The 16,105-nt window shown below is 50.4% G+C and overlaps 1 protein-coding gene across 4 annotated transcripts in view; it reads right to left on the bottom strand.

Moving 5' to 3' along the window:
- Nucleotides 1-4,502: 4,502 nt before the first annotated feature.
- Nucleotides 4,503-16,105, bottom strand: part of ANKS6 (ankyrin repeat and sterile alpha motif domain containing 6) — a 48,286-nt gene continuing 36,683 nt past the window's right edge. The window contains exons 15-17 of one of the 4 annotated variants that reach the window (XR_012373545.1): nucleotides 10,312-10,408; nucleotides 7,737-10,114; nucleotides 4,503-7,442 (exon numbers count right to left, since the gene is read on the bottom strand). Coding sequence is in view for 2 of the 4 variants with exons in the window: in XM_073876674.1 (XP_073732775.1) it covers nucleotides 8,063-8,083; nucleotides 10,035-10,114; nucleotides 10,312-10,408 (198 nt within the window). In the remaining 2 variants the exon portion in view is untranslated. Of the gene's footprint in view, nucleotides 10,115-10,311; nucleotides 10,409-16,105 lie in introns of all 4 variants that reach the window. The other 3 variants (XM_073876674.1, XR_012373546.1, XM_073876675.1) reach the window with 3 other exon arrangements.

The following is a 16,105-nucleotide window of genomic DNA, read 5'->3' as shown; positions in this document are numbered from 1 at the left end:
CCATCGCTGTCCCTGGACACGGCCTCCAGCCTTCCCTCCGGGCTTGCAAAGCCTAGGAGGGGTGGGAAACGGTCTCCCAGCATGTTTTCTTTCCACTTAAGCTCAGATTTACTAAGCGACTTTTCCGCATTTTTTTTTTTTTTTTGGAAGTGACAGCTAATGGATAAGGAGTACCTCAGGTGCTTTGTCTGGATCTGACCAGGGAAATCAGCAGAAAGACAATCTCTAGATTGCTCTGGGCTGACGTTACTGCTACAGGATGATGTTAATTCTGCTGTTTACAGAAATAAGTCCAGTGTGAGTCGAGGCTTTTTGGTGTTTAAAACCAGATGGTATTTCCTGCCTTGATCAGCCTCAGAGCTTTGGTTCCCATGACAACCCCGAAGTTCCACCTACTGCAACTTCCCCGGTCTCCAAGCTTCTTCCTCTTCCACCATTGTACCAGGGTCCCTGGGGAATAAAGCCACTAAGTAGCATGTGCACAGTACTTTACAGTTTACAACACACTCCAGTATTTATTATCTCACTTACTCCCCACCGCAGCCTCGCCAGACAGAGTTTGCTGTTCTCTCCATTTCACAGACGGGAAAACCAAGGCCTCGGAGATGAGCTGATCTGTCCTCTCGGCCTGAAGTAGTGTCAGCCAGACTCAAACCCAGGTTTTATGACTTTGAACCTCATGTGGGGTCAGCTACAGAAGGATGAATATGAATGCCCTGCCCTGCAGACCATTTACTTGCTCTGGCTTCGAAGTAGTCAATTCCATACCTATATCGGGGATCAAGGTGTGGCATCCCTCAGCAAGTTAGACTTCTCTGTGCCTCATTTTCTTCATCTATGAGATGGGTAATTATAATGCTGCCTGTGGATGGTGAGAGGATTAATTAGCATGTGTGTCAAAGCACAACGAGTGCTTACTGGATTTCAGTGGGCCCGAGAAGCCCGGGTGAGTTTCAGTTCTACTCTAACCAGCATGTGACCTTGGGTGGGTCACTTTGCTTGTTGTCCCTGGCATCACGGTGTTCAGAGGGATGTTGCGCATGATGAGGTTAATGCACGGAAGGGTACAGGAGAGCACCCTCTCTCACACCACTTTGAGTAGCAAGGCTGTAGCTTCTAAGACAGTAACATGCAAGTGTTACTACCAATCCATCACGCAGAGAGCCGTGCCCATAGTTCTCCAGTTATAAGCTCAGTCAAAAACTCAGGAAGCTTGGAGAGCTCACCAAGAGTGTCAGCAGGAGCCCATTTGGAGGGTTTTCTCAGTTGGGAGATGTCCATCAAGGAGAAGGGCTCCCTGGGCCCCCAAGTCCCGGGCTCTGTATCCTGGAACCCCCATGGGGCTCTGGTGAAAGCTACACCTGATCTCGAGGCTCTCAAGAGAGGGTGGAAAAATGTAAATGTGTTACATCTTACACATCAAAATATTCTCATTGATAATGACCTCTGCATTTCTTTAAAAATAAAAATAAACTTTTTAAATAAAAAAAGTCGACGTGACCCAGGAAGGCTGGGTGATCCACGTACAAGTGGGTGACAGAATGTGGATCAAATAGAGCTATTACACAGGTCTAAAGAACATAGGCTGCACCTTGGGCTTTTTGATCCAATGCTTTGTTCTGTGTTCTTCCTAAACAAGTGCAGATTGTAAACTGAACTATGTGTGTTAAGTTCATTGCTTTGCAATAAACAAATATTTTCCATTCGTTCTTGCAATTCGTCTGGCTGGGTGCATCCCAGGCCCTTGCTGCAGGTCCATAACCCAGCCTCTCTGATACCTAGCAGCTCAGGAGTCATCAATGTGGCAGAGCACAATGTCCCCTGTACCGTGGCTGGTGCAGAGCTCCTTTGGCCCTGACCCCCAAGGAACAGGGAGAGAAATGAATGATTAAAAGTGGCGGATGCCCCATGAGCACTCGCCCTGTGCCAGGCGCTGTGCTGAGCTCTTGACTTGGATTCTCTCAGTTAATCCTCACCCTGCCCTGTGAGCCAGGATTTTCACCACCCCCTGGGGATCATAAGCTCCACGAAGGCAGGGACTTTGCTTTGTTCCCTTGGTGCATCTCCAGGGCCTGAGATGTGGAGCCGGAGTGTGTCAGCCCTCATTCCAACAACGAGGAAACAGAGCTTTGCTTACCTGAGGAAGGCTGCCAGCACCCACAGGCCTCCTGGCCAGCCTGGGGCTCCAGGTGGCTTGGTGGGCATTCTCTCAGAGGGTCCTGACACAGACTCTTGACCACTGTCCCTGGTGAGGAGTTAGTAAAATCAATTTGCCCTGAGGTCACCTCACTGATGAAGCCAACCTACAGAAGCCGCAGCGACATGGGTATATAGCCTCCAGTTCTAGATTCTTCTTTATGGCTGAGGTTCCCCTCTATACACACACACAGCCTCCCCATTTATAAACCCTGCTCACAGGCCGGGTGACCCGGGAGCAGACTCCGAGTGGACATTCGCCCATGGCATGTGGTTTGGAGCTGTCTTGGGAGGGACCCTCGTGGCAGGATGGGGGCAAGTGGGACTGGGCAGAGGGAGGCGGGGGTGCAGGGATGGTGGCCGCCGAGGTGGGCTAAGTGGGAGTTGATGGGGCTGGGCCCCTCGGAGGCATCGATTCAATAGCTGAAGAAGTCCTTCATCCAACGGGTGTCCATGCCAACACAGAAGGGCTTCTGAAAACACTCATCTGTGACTCAAACGGAGTGTTTCTGATTGTGATGAAAGTGGAGACAATTATTCGACTGAAAGAGCTGTGAGCAAGTGAAGGGGAGAAGCTCTGAGGCCCTTGGGGAAAAGCAGTGAGAGCCAGAGAAAGGGCAAGTGGCCTGGGGCGAGTGAGGTTACCTGGCACCTGGAGAAGGCACCCGCCTTCCAAGGGGACTTGCCTTCCCAGAGCCAGGACAAGGGCAGCCCCGCTCACGTATGAGGGTTTTCTGTGCCAGGTCCCAGAGACGCTGGCTTGAGACCCTCCATTCTTCTCAACCCTTTGACGAAGGGGACAGAGAGGTGTGTGTACATGGGTGTGGGGTGGGAGGGAGAAGAGAGGAAGACCCTAGGGTGGTTATGGTCTTTCACCTTGATGACAAGGTCCAGATGAGCAGACTGACAGGAGGAGGAGGGAGGGACAGCCAGCTGATGAGCTCCCCTCTTCTTCCTTCTTTTTGAAAACTCAGGATAAAATGTGTATCCCCTAAAACTTACTGCTTTAACCATTTTAAAGTGCACAATTTCATGGCATTAAGTACATCCATGATTTACAACCATATCATTATTTAGTTCTAGAACTTTTTCATCACCCCAAAAAGAAACCCCCTCCCCAGTAGTCACTCCCCATTTCCTCAGCCCCCCAAACTCTGGCTCTACCTATTTGCCTATTCTGGACGTTTCACATGAATGGAATCACATAATATGGAATCTCTTGCCTGGCTCCTCTCACTCAGCATAGTGTTCTCAAGGCTTGTCTATGCGGCGGCACTTGGCAGCATTCCGTTCCTTTTTATGGCCGAATAATATTCCATTGAGCAGCTATAGCACGCTTTGTTTATCCCTTTATCTGCCGAGGGCTGTCCGGGTGTTTCCACCTTTTGGCTACTGTGAAAGGTGTTCTGAATATTTGCATACAAGTTCTGTTTTGTTTTTGTTTTTGAATACCTTTCAGTTCTTTGGGGTATATACTTAGGAGTGGAATTGCTGTGTTACATGGTAATTCTATATTTAACTTATTGATGAGCCACTCCGCCCTCTTTTTATAAATTTTCATAGAATCACAGGGCAGGAAGGGACCTCAAAAGTGACCTAACAGTTTTTCTCAGACTTTTAGTCTGAGAAATTCAGTAAAGTTCAGTAAAACTAAAACTACCGTCACCACCACCCCCCCTTACTAAAGTAAAATTCGGTAAAACTAAAACGACCGTCAACACCACCCCCTCTCACTGAGTAGAAGGGACTCGCTTCAAGGCCGATCCTACAAAATGCACAGATTGCCAGGTAAACTCATTGCCTTCTTGTTTTGCTCACGTCATCTGCACCTTTGGGTCATTGGGGAACCAACTGCTGGGTAAGATCCTCATTCAAAGTGTGAATCCCCCTCTGCAGCTGCCCTGCTACGGGCTCGCCCAGCCTCTGGGGGCCCTTCTGGGGAATGCTCCCCATCCCGGGTAGCTCTGCTTCCTGGAATGTTCTTCCTCACGGAAAGCTGGCTCTACTCCCATGGTCTCCCCAGCATCTTTGCTCCACATTCTGGGGCCCCACAGACCTTGGCCTCCTTCCAGCTGCTTCAGGACTGGAACCCACGCCACCTTCCGCTTCCTGTGTGTATGATCTGTAGCGCCAAGCGCGCCCCCATGAGGCACTGATAGCAGAACAGGTGGAGATGAGGCGGTCCCGACTTGTAAGAATTCTTAGAACAAAGAGAATCTCCCAGCTATTTATAGTGTTTCATGAGCACACACATCCCCCCAACTAGCCTGCCAAAAAAAAAAAAAAAAAAATTTGTGAACAAGCCATACAGACTAACAGGTTTTATTTTTGTTGTTGGCTGGGCTTATACCAATTTAATGTTTCTATGTCGGAAGGCAGAAAGACATCCTGGAGAAAATGTGGCTCCTCCAGAGAGAGGTGCGACCTGCATTCAAACCCACTGTCCCTGTTAAGTGGGGGACCTGGGTGAGGTTAATATCTGTGTGCCACAAAACAAAGGAACAAAGAAAAAGAGAAAGAGACCAGGAAACAGACTCTTTTAACTATAGAGAACTGGTGGTTACTGGAGGGGCGATGGGGGTGAGGGACTGGATGGAATAGGTGATGGGGATTAAAGAGGACACTTAGGACGAAAAAAACCAAAATCTGTGTGCCACAGTCACTGAACTGGCAGGACGGGAATTAGAAAGCTGCCTGAGGGGGCACACGTGAGGAAGCAAGGCAGCTTATTGCCGCGCCAGCACGCTGCGGGCACCTGCTCTGTAATGGTTATCACTGGGAGAAATCTAAGGAGCGTTTATGCCTTCGATGAGCAAAATCAAAGTGGGAAGACAAATTCAATGGTATTTAATATACATTTGGCAAACAAAAGTCCTTTAAAGAATCAAGTCCCTGCATGGAAATAACACTAAAATCATAATAAAAGTAATGTTTGATGGGTGAAGAACATGGGAACCCACTCTGGAGGGCTGAAACAAAATGGCAACCTGGTCTCTTATCAAAGCATACAGTGGTGTTGCTGAGGACTTAAGGCTGAACTCCACCCGAGCCACGTGGAGGGTGGAGACAGGGTCTCCCTGAAGAGACAGCCATGCCCTTTGTCCCTTAGCCCTAGGGAGCTGGCTCCCACAGGAACTGGGAACGTGGTGGGGTTGGCTCACGTCACTGGGCAGGGCCCTGAGGAGGGAGTCGTGGGTGGTCTCTGCCATAGAAGGACCTGGAGACCGATGAACTGGGCTTTCTGCTCTATTCCACTACCAGTGATTCTGTTTGATTCCTCTTCATCCCAAGCTTTGGTGAATCATTGTCTATAGAGACTGGCTTCTTAGATGGGGGGCTGAAATTTCAGGCAGGGTCTAATCCCCTCTTAGATAGCATGTTACAGAGGAACAGGGGCCCCCGGAGGCCAGTGGGGAATCTGGCAAGCCCTCCAGAAATATTTAAGGGGAACCCACCCAGAGGAGGTGATTCACCTCCCACCTCCTGGGGAGGAGATTCATTCTCCAGCCTGTCCTACAGAATTTGGTATTGACTTTATCAGGGAAAAACATCAGGTGTCCTTACATGTTGAACAGGATCTATTAGTTAAAAAGACATGATTATCTTGCTTGAAATAGACAAGGGCAGATGGGCACGGATGATGCTTCACAACCCCTTCAGGCTGTGCTGCAAAATCTTCCCAAGAAGGGTCCCGAGCTTTGGGAGGTGTTCTTGGAGGCATGGGTCAGCGTAGGTGCCTACAGCTGCCTAGTCTGATCCTGGCCCGCATGGCTATGTCCTTGGGCAGCTCCAAGGTAAGAGAAAACTGGAAGGGTTTCCTGCCTCCTCTTTGTCTGCTGGATCAGCTCCTGCAGTTTGTCTGGAAAGCCTTCCTGCTTCTTTCTGTCCACCTTGCTGGGAATCCCAAAGACACAAGCACCCAGAGTCAGGATTGCTGGAGTGTGGGGATCCTCTATCAATCCTTGCGTCCTTAGGCTCTGATGCCAGCAGAGCCATGGAAGCTGCTGCTCCCTCTGGCAGGAGGCCCCTTCTTCTGGCCTTACTCCCTGCTCCCCACCCCAGCTATGGCTATGTCTGGGCAAGTGGGGGGGGAGGATGGGGAGATAGGAAAGAATGTTGAGATTGATTCCAAATGTGCGACCAATAGGGGATGATTTCTCAAGTCTGCTCAGCTCCACACGGTGCGGAAAGGGCTTTCTCACTTACATCTGATCTTCGGCACCTTGGGAAGCACTAGCCCCTTCTAACCAAAAGGGAAAACTGAGATTCAAGAAGAAATAAGCCTGCTGTTACCCAGTAAGTGGCTGAGCCAAAACCCAGTGCTAGGGTTGACTCTAGATTCAGTGCTCTTTCCAGGGAGACAGACTGCTTCTATGCATTTTAAAGAAAAGAACCCAAATCAAAAAAACAAAACAACAAAAAAACCCAACCCAAATCAGAAAAACAGGTATCTAACTTAACCCCAGCCATATGCAGTCCACAAATGTTATATGCTGTCCCTGTCTGGGGGCCCATTGGCTTCCTTATCTGCCGGCCCTCTCCTACGGGGCCAAACCTTAGCTGTGACAGATGACGTGCTCGGAGCCAGGGACCCAGCACACACCTTCATTACAAGCCTCCTCACACAGCACCACAATGCTTTATTTACATGCTTGTCTCTTTAAGACACCGTGGGCTCCTTGAGGGCAGAGATGGGTGTATTTTCATCTCTGGATCCAAAACACAAGCAGGGGCATGCACAGGCTGGATGCTCAGTGCATGTCTGTCTGGTGAATGCAAGGATGAAAGAGTAAGCACTCTCCTTGCAAAACTAGCTGGCTTACATGTGACGGTGTGGTGCCGAAGGAAGGTGGGAGCACCCCTGGCCCGTGGGGGCGTGGCACAAACATGAAGCACACGCGGTGTGTGTGGGGGCAATCCGGCACTAAGGCTGGGAAACAGTGCCTCTCCCCTGCAGGAGACCCCCTGCAAAAGATGGAGAGTCCTCTGAGCCAGGTCCCAATCACCCAAAAGTCAGGGGACTCCCCTACCCTGATATCCTTTTGCCAAGCAGGGCACCTCTGCCAAGAGATGCTGGGGGACAGAGGAGAACCAAGGACCCCTGAGCCAGCTGAAGCCCCTTGAGTGCCCCCTCACCCTACTCCCAGTGGCTGTGAGTCCTCATGGCTCCCACTGTCCCAGTCAACGCAGGTTTCCCTGACAGTGTCCCAGGAACCTGTCTTGCAAGAGCACCGTGAAGAAGCACTCTAGGGGCAAACATATGGGAAATGCTACCTGCTACACGGCCCCCTCCAGGAGGCCCAACACACGCGGGCACGCTGAAGGTCCTGAGAGGTCCTGCAGCAAGACAACCACATTAACTGGGCTTTAACCCAGTGCCTGCCAAACCTACTTGATCACAAAGCCTCACCCCACTTTCACATATACACTCCCTTGATTTTTCTTTATGAAAAACCCATTAACATCCCATGGAAGTGGTGTTCCAAGGCACACACTTTGGGGAATGCTGTTCCAGGTCACTGAGCAAGGGAAACACTTACTGTGGAGGAGAACAGCCCCTTACAGGCAGGCAGGGGATACATGTGCAGGGCAGGGGGTGTCACCAGGAAGGGGGAGATCATGGCCCAGAAAGGGTGCCAGGAATCTCTCATCCAGCAACACACAAACTGCCTGGGAGAAAAAGCCTTAGAACCACTTGAGTCCATTGGAAAAGACAAGAGAGGCATCTCTCCTGAGCTTCAGCTTTCCCATCTGCAAAATGGGAATCAGCCCTGCTCTGTGTGGGGTCAGCAGATGAGATCACGGGAGCTTGCACTGCGGAAAGGTGCCCCCTCCAGCACAGCTCTTGTGTGTGGCGGAAGTTCAATCAAACGTACCTGAAAGGACGCTGCACAAATAGAGGGCTTATGAAAAAAACAGGACAGCAGCAAGAAGCACACACAAAACCTCAAAGCATGTAACTCAGGGGCCAATGTATTTCAGGGGCAAACAACCCTCGGCCTATTGAGAACCAACCCCTGAAGACACCAGTCCATTCCAACAGTGAGAATACCGGGCGCTTCCAGCTCCAGGAGTCTACCTGTATCAGTGGACAAGGCATGGGCCTGGAAGCCCACCCGATCCAGTTCGAGGCCAGCTCTGCCCAGCCACCCCCCTCCCCCCAGCCTGGGTAACTGGCACGCAGCTTCACTCCATGTCTGTCTCCCAGATGTGCAGGTTCTCCAGGGTGACGGGGAGGATGGATGACACAGGTCAAGCTGCTGCCCGCAGTAGGTGCTCAATGACCACGTGCCCTTAAAGGCCTGACTTTGAGGGATATTTATAAAGATGCCTGTCGGTGATGGCCAAAGTGAAACCTCTCTCCAGTCATGCTGCAAGTCGGCTGCTGCTGGTGGGAGGATGAGAGGACGGCGGGGCTGGCTCAACAGGCGGAGGAGAAGCATGAGGGGGCAATGTGGTCACAGCCACCCCGAGAAGCCAGCGGAGCGGGAGCAGGCTTTCGTGGCTGGGGAGGGACACGAGAGGCCACGCCTCCCAAGGAGATCAGCACACAGCCTGGTGGAGCTCATGGCAAAGACGAGAACTCTGTGAAGGCTACTGTCTACTGGGTACTGTGTGCAGACCAAAAGCTTTCTGCATAGTGGCTCTCAGCTCTGAGCAACAGGCCAAGTGACCTGTCCCAGGCCACACAGCTGGCCAGCCCTGGGGCTAGAGGTGAACTTTGAGCCAGAGTCCAGAGCACAAACCACTCTGCCATGCTGCTTCTCGAGGTTGGGACCGACCATTCATGTCTTCTCCTACCTATCAAGGTCCCCAAGGGTGGGACTGGCTCTAGCTTGTCTCTGTATCCCCGGCACCCAGCACATTACAGAAATGCAGCAAGCGTTTGGCCAAATTACTTACTTGAAAACACTTCCAAAAGCTACTGGATTTTAGAAGTCGGAGCTCTGCTAATATAATAGGACATGGCAGAAAACGGTAAGAACCGATTCCCTTCTGAGGAACATAGCATTAGCAGGGTGTACAAGAAATTCCAAACACTTGGCTTCTTTGTCTAGAACATCTGAGCACCAAAGTCCTTCCACAATGTAATATATTAGGGTCTTCGGCTCTCCCCTGAAGTGCAGGAAGGCCTACAGTGACATGGGGCGAGCAGTGTAGACTATGAGAGCATCATCCTGCCTGACTGCCCAATCTTACAGGTGAGGACACTGACGGCCAGAAAGGAGAAGGGATCCAAGATCACACAGCAGGCCTACTTTTTTTTTTTCCTTACAGAAAAGGCTGCCATTGCCATAAAGAAAGGCGTTCAACATACACATCCTAAACACCTGTTGTATGGTGTATGCAGTCGGTGCAGCGAAGTGTTAGAACAGAGTTATAAACAAGCAGTAAGGGACCCTGGGAGCTGAAAAGTTAGTTCTGTGTAAGGGAGTCAAGAAAGGCTTCACTGGATAGGTGACTTGGATCACAAAGAACAAGTTAGAAGTTTTACAGGAAGATGTGTCAGGGAAAGCTAAGCTTCCTCTAAAACATGTGCTGCACTGGCTAAGTGTAGACTTGCTGCTGGGCAGCCACCGCCTGAACAAAGACTACATTTCCCAGCCTCCTTTGCAGCCAGGTGGGGCCATGTGACTACTGGTGGCCAACGGAACGTGAGCAGGAGTGGCTAGAGCAGGAGCCATCAAGAGGAAGGTGGTTAAGAATGGCTGTGCCTTCTCCACCGTTCCTTTCCCCTTTCTGCCAGCCAGAGGCAAAGATACTGAGGCCCCTGGGGATGACAGGGCCACCAAGGTGAAAGGAACTGGTTCCCCAAATCACAGTGGGAAGCCACCTACCAAGCAGAAGCAGCCATACGGGACTTCACGTGAGGATGAGTCTACTGCGTTTGAGGTCCTTACGGCAACAGCATCACCAACTAGGACAGCAGGGAAAAGAAGGGGAGATGGGCGTTCGGGACAGAGGGAACGTGACAAAGGCACAGCGGTGTGACCAAGTGAGGTGTGTTTGAGGGAATGGGGAAGAGCTGATGCTGGCTGGAGCAGTGGCTATGTGAGGGCAGCACTGGGATTCAGAAAGCTCACGCTGGTGACCACAGGAGGGAGGATCATGTACAGGGATTGTTTCCAGGGGCCCTGGTGTTGCTGGCGCTGCTCTCAAAGGAAGAGTGGAAGTTGTGAATGGTTTCCTGTAAAATTTGTCTCTCGCGTCCCTGTGGAGGAAATTGAAAACAGACACAAAGTCTCGTTAAATCTTTTAACTATTACTTCAATTGACATAGTGTTGATAATGCTCAACTCATACTTGAGAAACCCATGGGTGTCTTGGAGAAAATAAATTATCTAATTAAAAGAGTACTGAGTTTAATAAAAACGTGCTGACTCAGAATGTCCCCTAGCACCCACAATCATAGCATGTCAAGGGTGGAAAGGGCGATGCAGGAATCCAATCCTCCAGACAAGGACAAGACACAGAGTCCAGGGAGCAGGACTGACTTGGCCCAGGGCACATGGCCTGCAAGGGAGGTTCTCTCCCGACTCACTGTGTGTGTCTTTCGAGCTCTCAGATTTCCAGGGAATTGAGTGGGAGCTGAATTCTTTCTGCTACACAGGGAGAGTCTGAACTGTCTAACTCCCCCTTGCCCAAAAGATGTTAGATTGCTCTTGGCAGTGATTCACATCTCACTCTACCCCTGCAGCACTCCCCTCACATCCCTACCCCTTAACACACATGTTTTGAGATGGGAAAAGAGGGAGGATGTGGATGTTTCTTTCAGCCCAGAGAAAATCTTCAGTGAATGCCTGGCCGAGAGGCAGTGATACACAGAGCTTAAGAGCAGAGACTGGAAGCAAACAGCCTGCGTTCAAATCCCATTCTTGCCGTTTACTAGCTGAGTGACCCTGAGCAAGACACTTAAGCTCTCTGGGCCTTAGTTTCCTTATTTATAAAATGGGGATAAGAGTAGTACTCAAATGGTTGCTGGTGACATCAGACCCTGTGTGGGCAGCAGGAGGCTGACAGGTCCTGTCCTCAGAGGACAGCAGTGCAGACTAAACACCTATTTTTTAAAACCAACAAATGTGGTCAACATGTAAAGCAGATTAAAAATGAATAATCTCTGGCAGACTGTTCTCTGCTAAGAGTAAAAAGAGAAAAAAAGTCCACTGAGTGAGCTCAGACTTCAAATTTTCTCTTCTTTCATTTTGTGGACTCTCCAGACCCCAGGGGGCCCCCCCATGAGCCCTGAGCAGGGACCTCTACCGCCATCAAGGCCCCCTAGACACCTGAGCAGACAGTAGGACTGCCCGGGATGCCAATCCTTCCAAGTAAGATAAATAAGCTAGAAAAATGCCCTCCCCCGGAGCCCAGCAACACAAACCTAAAGGCTGCAGGGCAGAAGGCAAGGCAGGGATGTGGGGTCAGAAGACGGTGAGTCCCTAACCCTACCACTCCCTGGCGGTGGCGCCCGGGCAGGACCCTATTCGCTGCTGGGTGGACAGGAGGACACGCTGGGACTGTGAGGAGGCTCGACCCGATATAACGAATGGGGTGACACTGTGCAAAGTGCAGAGGGCTAAAAAACTGACCAGGAGGGATGATGGCCATGTCGCTATTAAATGCTACCTTAGCCTGAACTGCCTCAGAGACAAGGTCGGGGCGAGCCAGGGTTCCAGCATTCCGCCTCCTACTTAGGAAAGAGCTGCAGACGATGAAAACCATAACTGTTCCCCATGTCCACAGCCGACTGAAGAGGACGACCATAACTGCCCCTTAGGAGCCCCTGAGTTTCAAAGGACCTGCCTGAGGATTCTTAAAAGGGAAAAAGCGAACGGCCATGAAACGTAGAAAAAAGTATTCAGTCTATCCAGTAGTTAAAGAAATACAAATTAAAATGAGGCACACTTTTTGGCCTCCCAAATTCATAAAAATCTAAAAGCAAACAGAGTAGTCAGTCCTGGAGGGGATTTGCTGATACTGGAGCCACACGCCCACAGGTGGTGGGGATGTTCACTGGCATTTTCTGGAAAGTAATTCAGGAAGAAGTGCCATATACCTTGATTTAGACTCTTTGACTCCACGATTCCACTTTTAGACATCTGTTCTGAGGAGATAATTAGAAAGCCTTATACACAAAGTTGCCCACTGCAGTGCTATTAATAGAAAGTTTGGATATCCACATATCCAACAAGTAGGGATTTAAAATAAGGTAATTTTAGTACATCCATGCAAATGTATTATATTAAAAAGAGTTTTTAATGACATGGGTAACTGCATATATTTAATGTTAAATGAAGAAAGTAGGATGTAAAATTATAGATCCAAATTTATCTCAGCAGAGAAAAACATTTGGCACAAAACACTGCAGTGATCTTCCCAAATGTGAACAGCACTGGCCTCTGGGTGGTTGGATCATGATTCCCTTAAAGACTCTTTTCACCCTTTTGACACTGTGCAAATTTAGTAAAATGAATGTGCACTGCTTTGATAATCACCCACAAAAATGGCAATATTACAGAAGCAATGACTTAGGAACCAACTGAAGGTGAAATTCAGATGAAATTTCTGGTTGACCTTCTCCAACATATAAACTGTTTGAAACTAATCAACTAGTAAGCGAACTCGAGTACACATCACAACTTGAATACTGGAATGGGGAGGCTCGGCCAGAAGGCCCATGGCTTGTAAGGCTGAGGATCTATACTGCTTTGCTGGTATTTTTATGGCAGAGCCAGGTTTCTGATTATTATTCATCAACAAAACAAAACAAACATAAAACCTTTTAGGCTAAAATGTTCAAACTATTTTTGATTGTGCAAGAAATACATTTTAGATCACAACCTTGTTACATGTAAATTTATATAGCCGAAACAAATTTACCCTCCTACTTGCAAAGAATGTTGACATTTTCTATGCTTTTCTGTTTTTTTCTTTTTTAAAGATTTTTATTTATCTATTTGAGAGAGAGAGAGAGCTAGAGAGCACAAGTGGGGGAGAAGGAGAAGCAGGCCCCCCGCAGAGCAGGGAGCCTGATGTGGGGCTCGATCCCAGGATCCTGGGATCATGACCTGAGCCGAAGGCAGACACTTAACCGACTGAGCCACCCAGGTGCCCCAACTATTCTGTTTTTTAAAATGCTGCTGGTGAACCACTAAACTGGGTCCACAACCCCCAGCGTGCTGTGGACCACAGTCATGAAGACACTGGTGGACAAGGGAAGCTGGGCCTCCCCTCTCTCATGGGTCCTGGTCGGGGTTCTTGAATATATCCAGAGCATTTGAGCCACCAATGGGTACTCTCTTGGCTGAGGTTGGGTTGCAGAAGAAAAAGTATGAATGCTGACAGGGGAGTGGGTGCCCTGTAGCAATCAAGGAGGAGGCAGAACACCCTGAAGTCAGGGTGAGAGGGGTCCAGCCCAGAAGAGCTGAGGCCCAGGGCATCCAAAGGCCATCCAAAGGGCTCCTGGAAGCCACGTTTGGCCTGAGAACTTCTTTGTTCTAAGCAGCACATAGCTGCAATGGCAAGTGCAGCAGATTATTAACCTGTTTTTGTAATATTTAGCTTCTCCCAATCATGCTTTTGCTCTAGGACACGCTGTGAGGCATGGTCCTCACTTCCACTGGACCTTCCCTCTGCCCCTATTTCCATGTGGAACTGCCTGGCTTTGAGGGTGGATGCTGCCTGTGGGAGGGACGTGGGAGGGACATGGGTGGGATGGAGGAGCAGTCCCCTCGGTCTGGCAGGTTGGAAGCACCCAGGTCTCCTGGTTGGGAGCTGGTCAGCTGGTGCCCCCAAGGAAGACCACTGTTACAGAAGGACTGTGTCCCCACCACCCAAACGCATATGTTGAAACCCCACCCCCAGTGGGATGGTGTGAGATGGTGGGGCCTTTGGGAGGTGACAGGGCTTGGGTGAGGTGACGAGGGTGGAACTCCCATGATGGCAGCAGTGCCCCTATAAGAAGACAGGAAAGACCTGGCTTCCCTGCTCTCCACCGAGTAAGGACACAATGAGAAGGTGGCAGTCTGCACCTTGGAGGAGGACCCTCACAGATCTCAACCATGCCGGAGGCCTGATCTGGGACTCGCAGCTTCCATGCTGTGAGAAAAAATTCCTCTTGTCCACGAGCCACCCGGTAGATGGTCCTTTGTGATGCAGCCTGAACTAAGAACCACCAACAGCTGTCGACGCTTCTGCTTCTCTAGACTGGGCCTTGTTTGGCACAGCATACAGACTGTTACAGGAATAGAGTACGGGGGCAATGAATTTGAGAGAAAATGAAAAAAGGTCCCGGTTTGTGCAAACATTAAGAAAAATGTTTTCCTTTGGAATGGGCTTGAGATGTCACATCATCCACTCTGATCATGACAGTTAAGTTTCCTAAGATTTGCAAGCCAGTCCAGTCTGCCTTCTTTCTGTGATCCTGGGCCACAAGGGCCATGGTCACTGAGGGCAGAGGGGAGGTCAGGAAGCATTAGCAGCTACCATCCACCACGCTCTGGGCCAGGCTTTTAGTGGCACTCAGCTCCTGGCCTGTCCTCCCACATCCTCCATGGTCCTCACTGGCCCTACATCTAGAACCTTTCCTGTCCTTCTTCAACTGGCTTGGCTTCCCCCACCTCTATCCTCTCCTTGGCTCACACATCCGGCCTCTGGAGGCCCGAGCAGGAAGGGTCCTGCAAACCTTGAGCCAAATCCCCCTACCATCGCTCACCTACCCTCTCCCAAGAGCCCTTGCCCTTACTTGACTGGGTCCCCTCAACCACCTGGGGGCCTCATCTGTCCCCTCTGGCCTCCCCTCACACCACACCCCTTGCTCCCAGGCCTAGCACTTCCTGAGTTCTTGAAATGCACTGTAGCTCCTCTTACCACAGGGCCTTTGCACATGAGCTTCCCTCTGCCTGGTCTGCACTCTTCTACCCCTCTATACGAAGGTTCTCATCTTTCCTCAGATCCCAGCTCTCCTGCCACTTCCTTGGAGATGTCTTCCAGGACCTTGCCTTTCTAGGCGCCACTTGAGGTAAGGAGCTCTGCTTTACATGCACTTGTGGCTCACACTGAGGCAGGGCAGCATAGTGGTCAGCATTCCAAATCTGGCTCTGCCACTTACCAACAGCATGACCTCAGTCAAGCTCCTCACCCTCCCTGTGCCTCAGTTCCTCCACTTATAGACTGGAGGACCTGGCCTCAGTGGCTTTTGTGAAGTTAAAGGAATCACTGGACGTGACATGCTGAGAGCAGTGCTGGGTACAGAGTAGCCTCAGAGCTCAGCGCCCACATAGTGCTTGGGACACGGCAGAGAATCCAAGGGCTATTTTTCATGACCAAATCAACGCTCTAAAGACTTCAGTGCTTGCTCTGGTTGATCGATGCCCCAGGGGCTTCACTTCCCTGGGTAAGCCCTTACTACCAGCCAAGACTGGTCCACTTCCAGCAACTTCCAACAACCCCCATGCCCGCCTCACCCCCCTCCCCTGCCCCTCACATCTCAAAGCAGAGCCAAAACAGTGCTGGTCTGGGAGTCAGGGCTCACTATCCATCTCTGAGCCTCAGCTTCCCCGTCTGTAAAGTGAGGTAGCCGAGGCCCACAGAACAGGTGAGCAGTGTTCAGCAACGGGTCACTTACAGAAGAAAAAGAACAGACAGTAAAAACTCAAGATAAAACACAGACGCTAGAAGCACTGCCAACTAAATCACTCAGAAGGACCACCTTGCACCCTATAAACAGGTAAAATAATAATAATGATGACAGCAAGAGACCCAACCCCCACCCCCCAACCCCAGTGCGGCTGGCAGAAGCCACCTGCACACAGCATGCTGCTGTGGGAACACACGATGAAGACCCGGGTGAGGTCCTGCCTCACTTGCCTGCCCAGCTCTCCACCTGGGCAGCTGGACAAGGGAAGTGTGA

Source organism: Callorhinus ursinus, unplaced genomic scaffold, assembly GCF_003265705.2.
Source record: "Callorhinus ursinus isolate GAN/ISIS: 27379988/994484 unplaced genomic scaffold, GSC_fseal_2.0 scaffold24, whole genome shotgun sequence".
NCBI classification, from domain to species: domain Eukaryota; kingdom Metazoa; phylum Chordata; class Mammalia; order Carnivora; family Otariidae; genus Callorhinus; species Callorhinus ursinus.
This window is presented reverse-complemented; position numbering and strand designations above follow the sequence as displayed.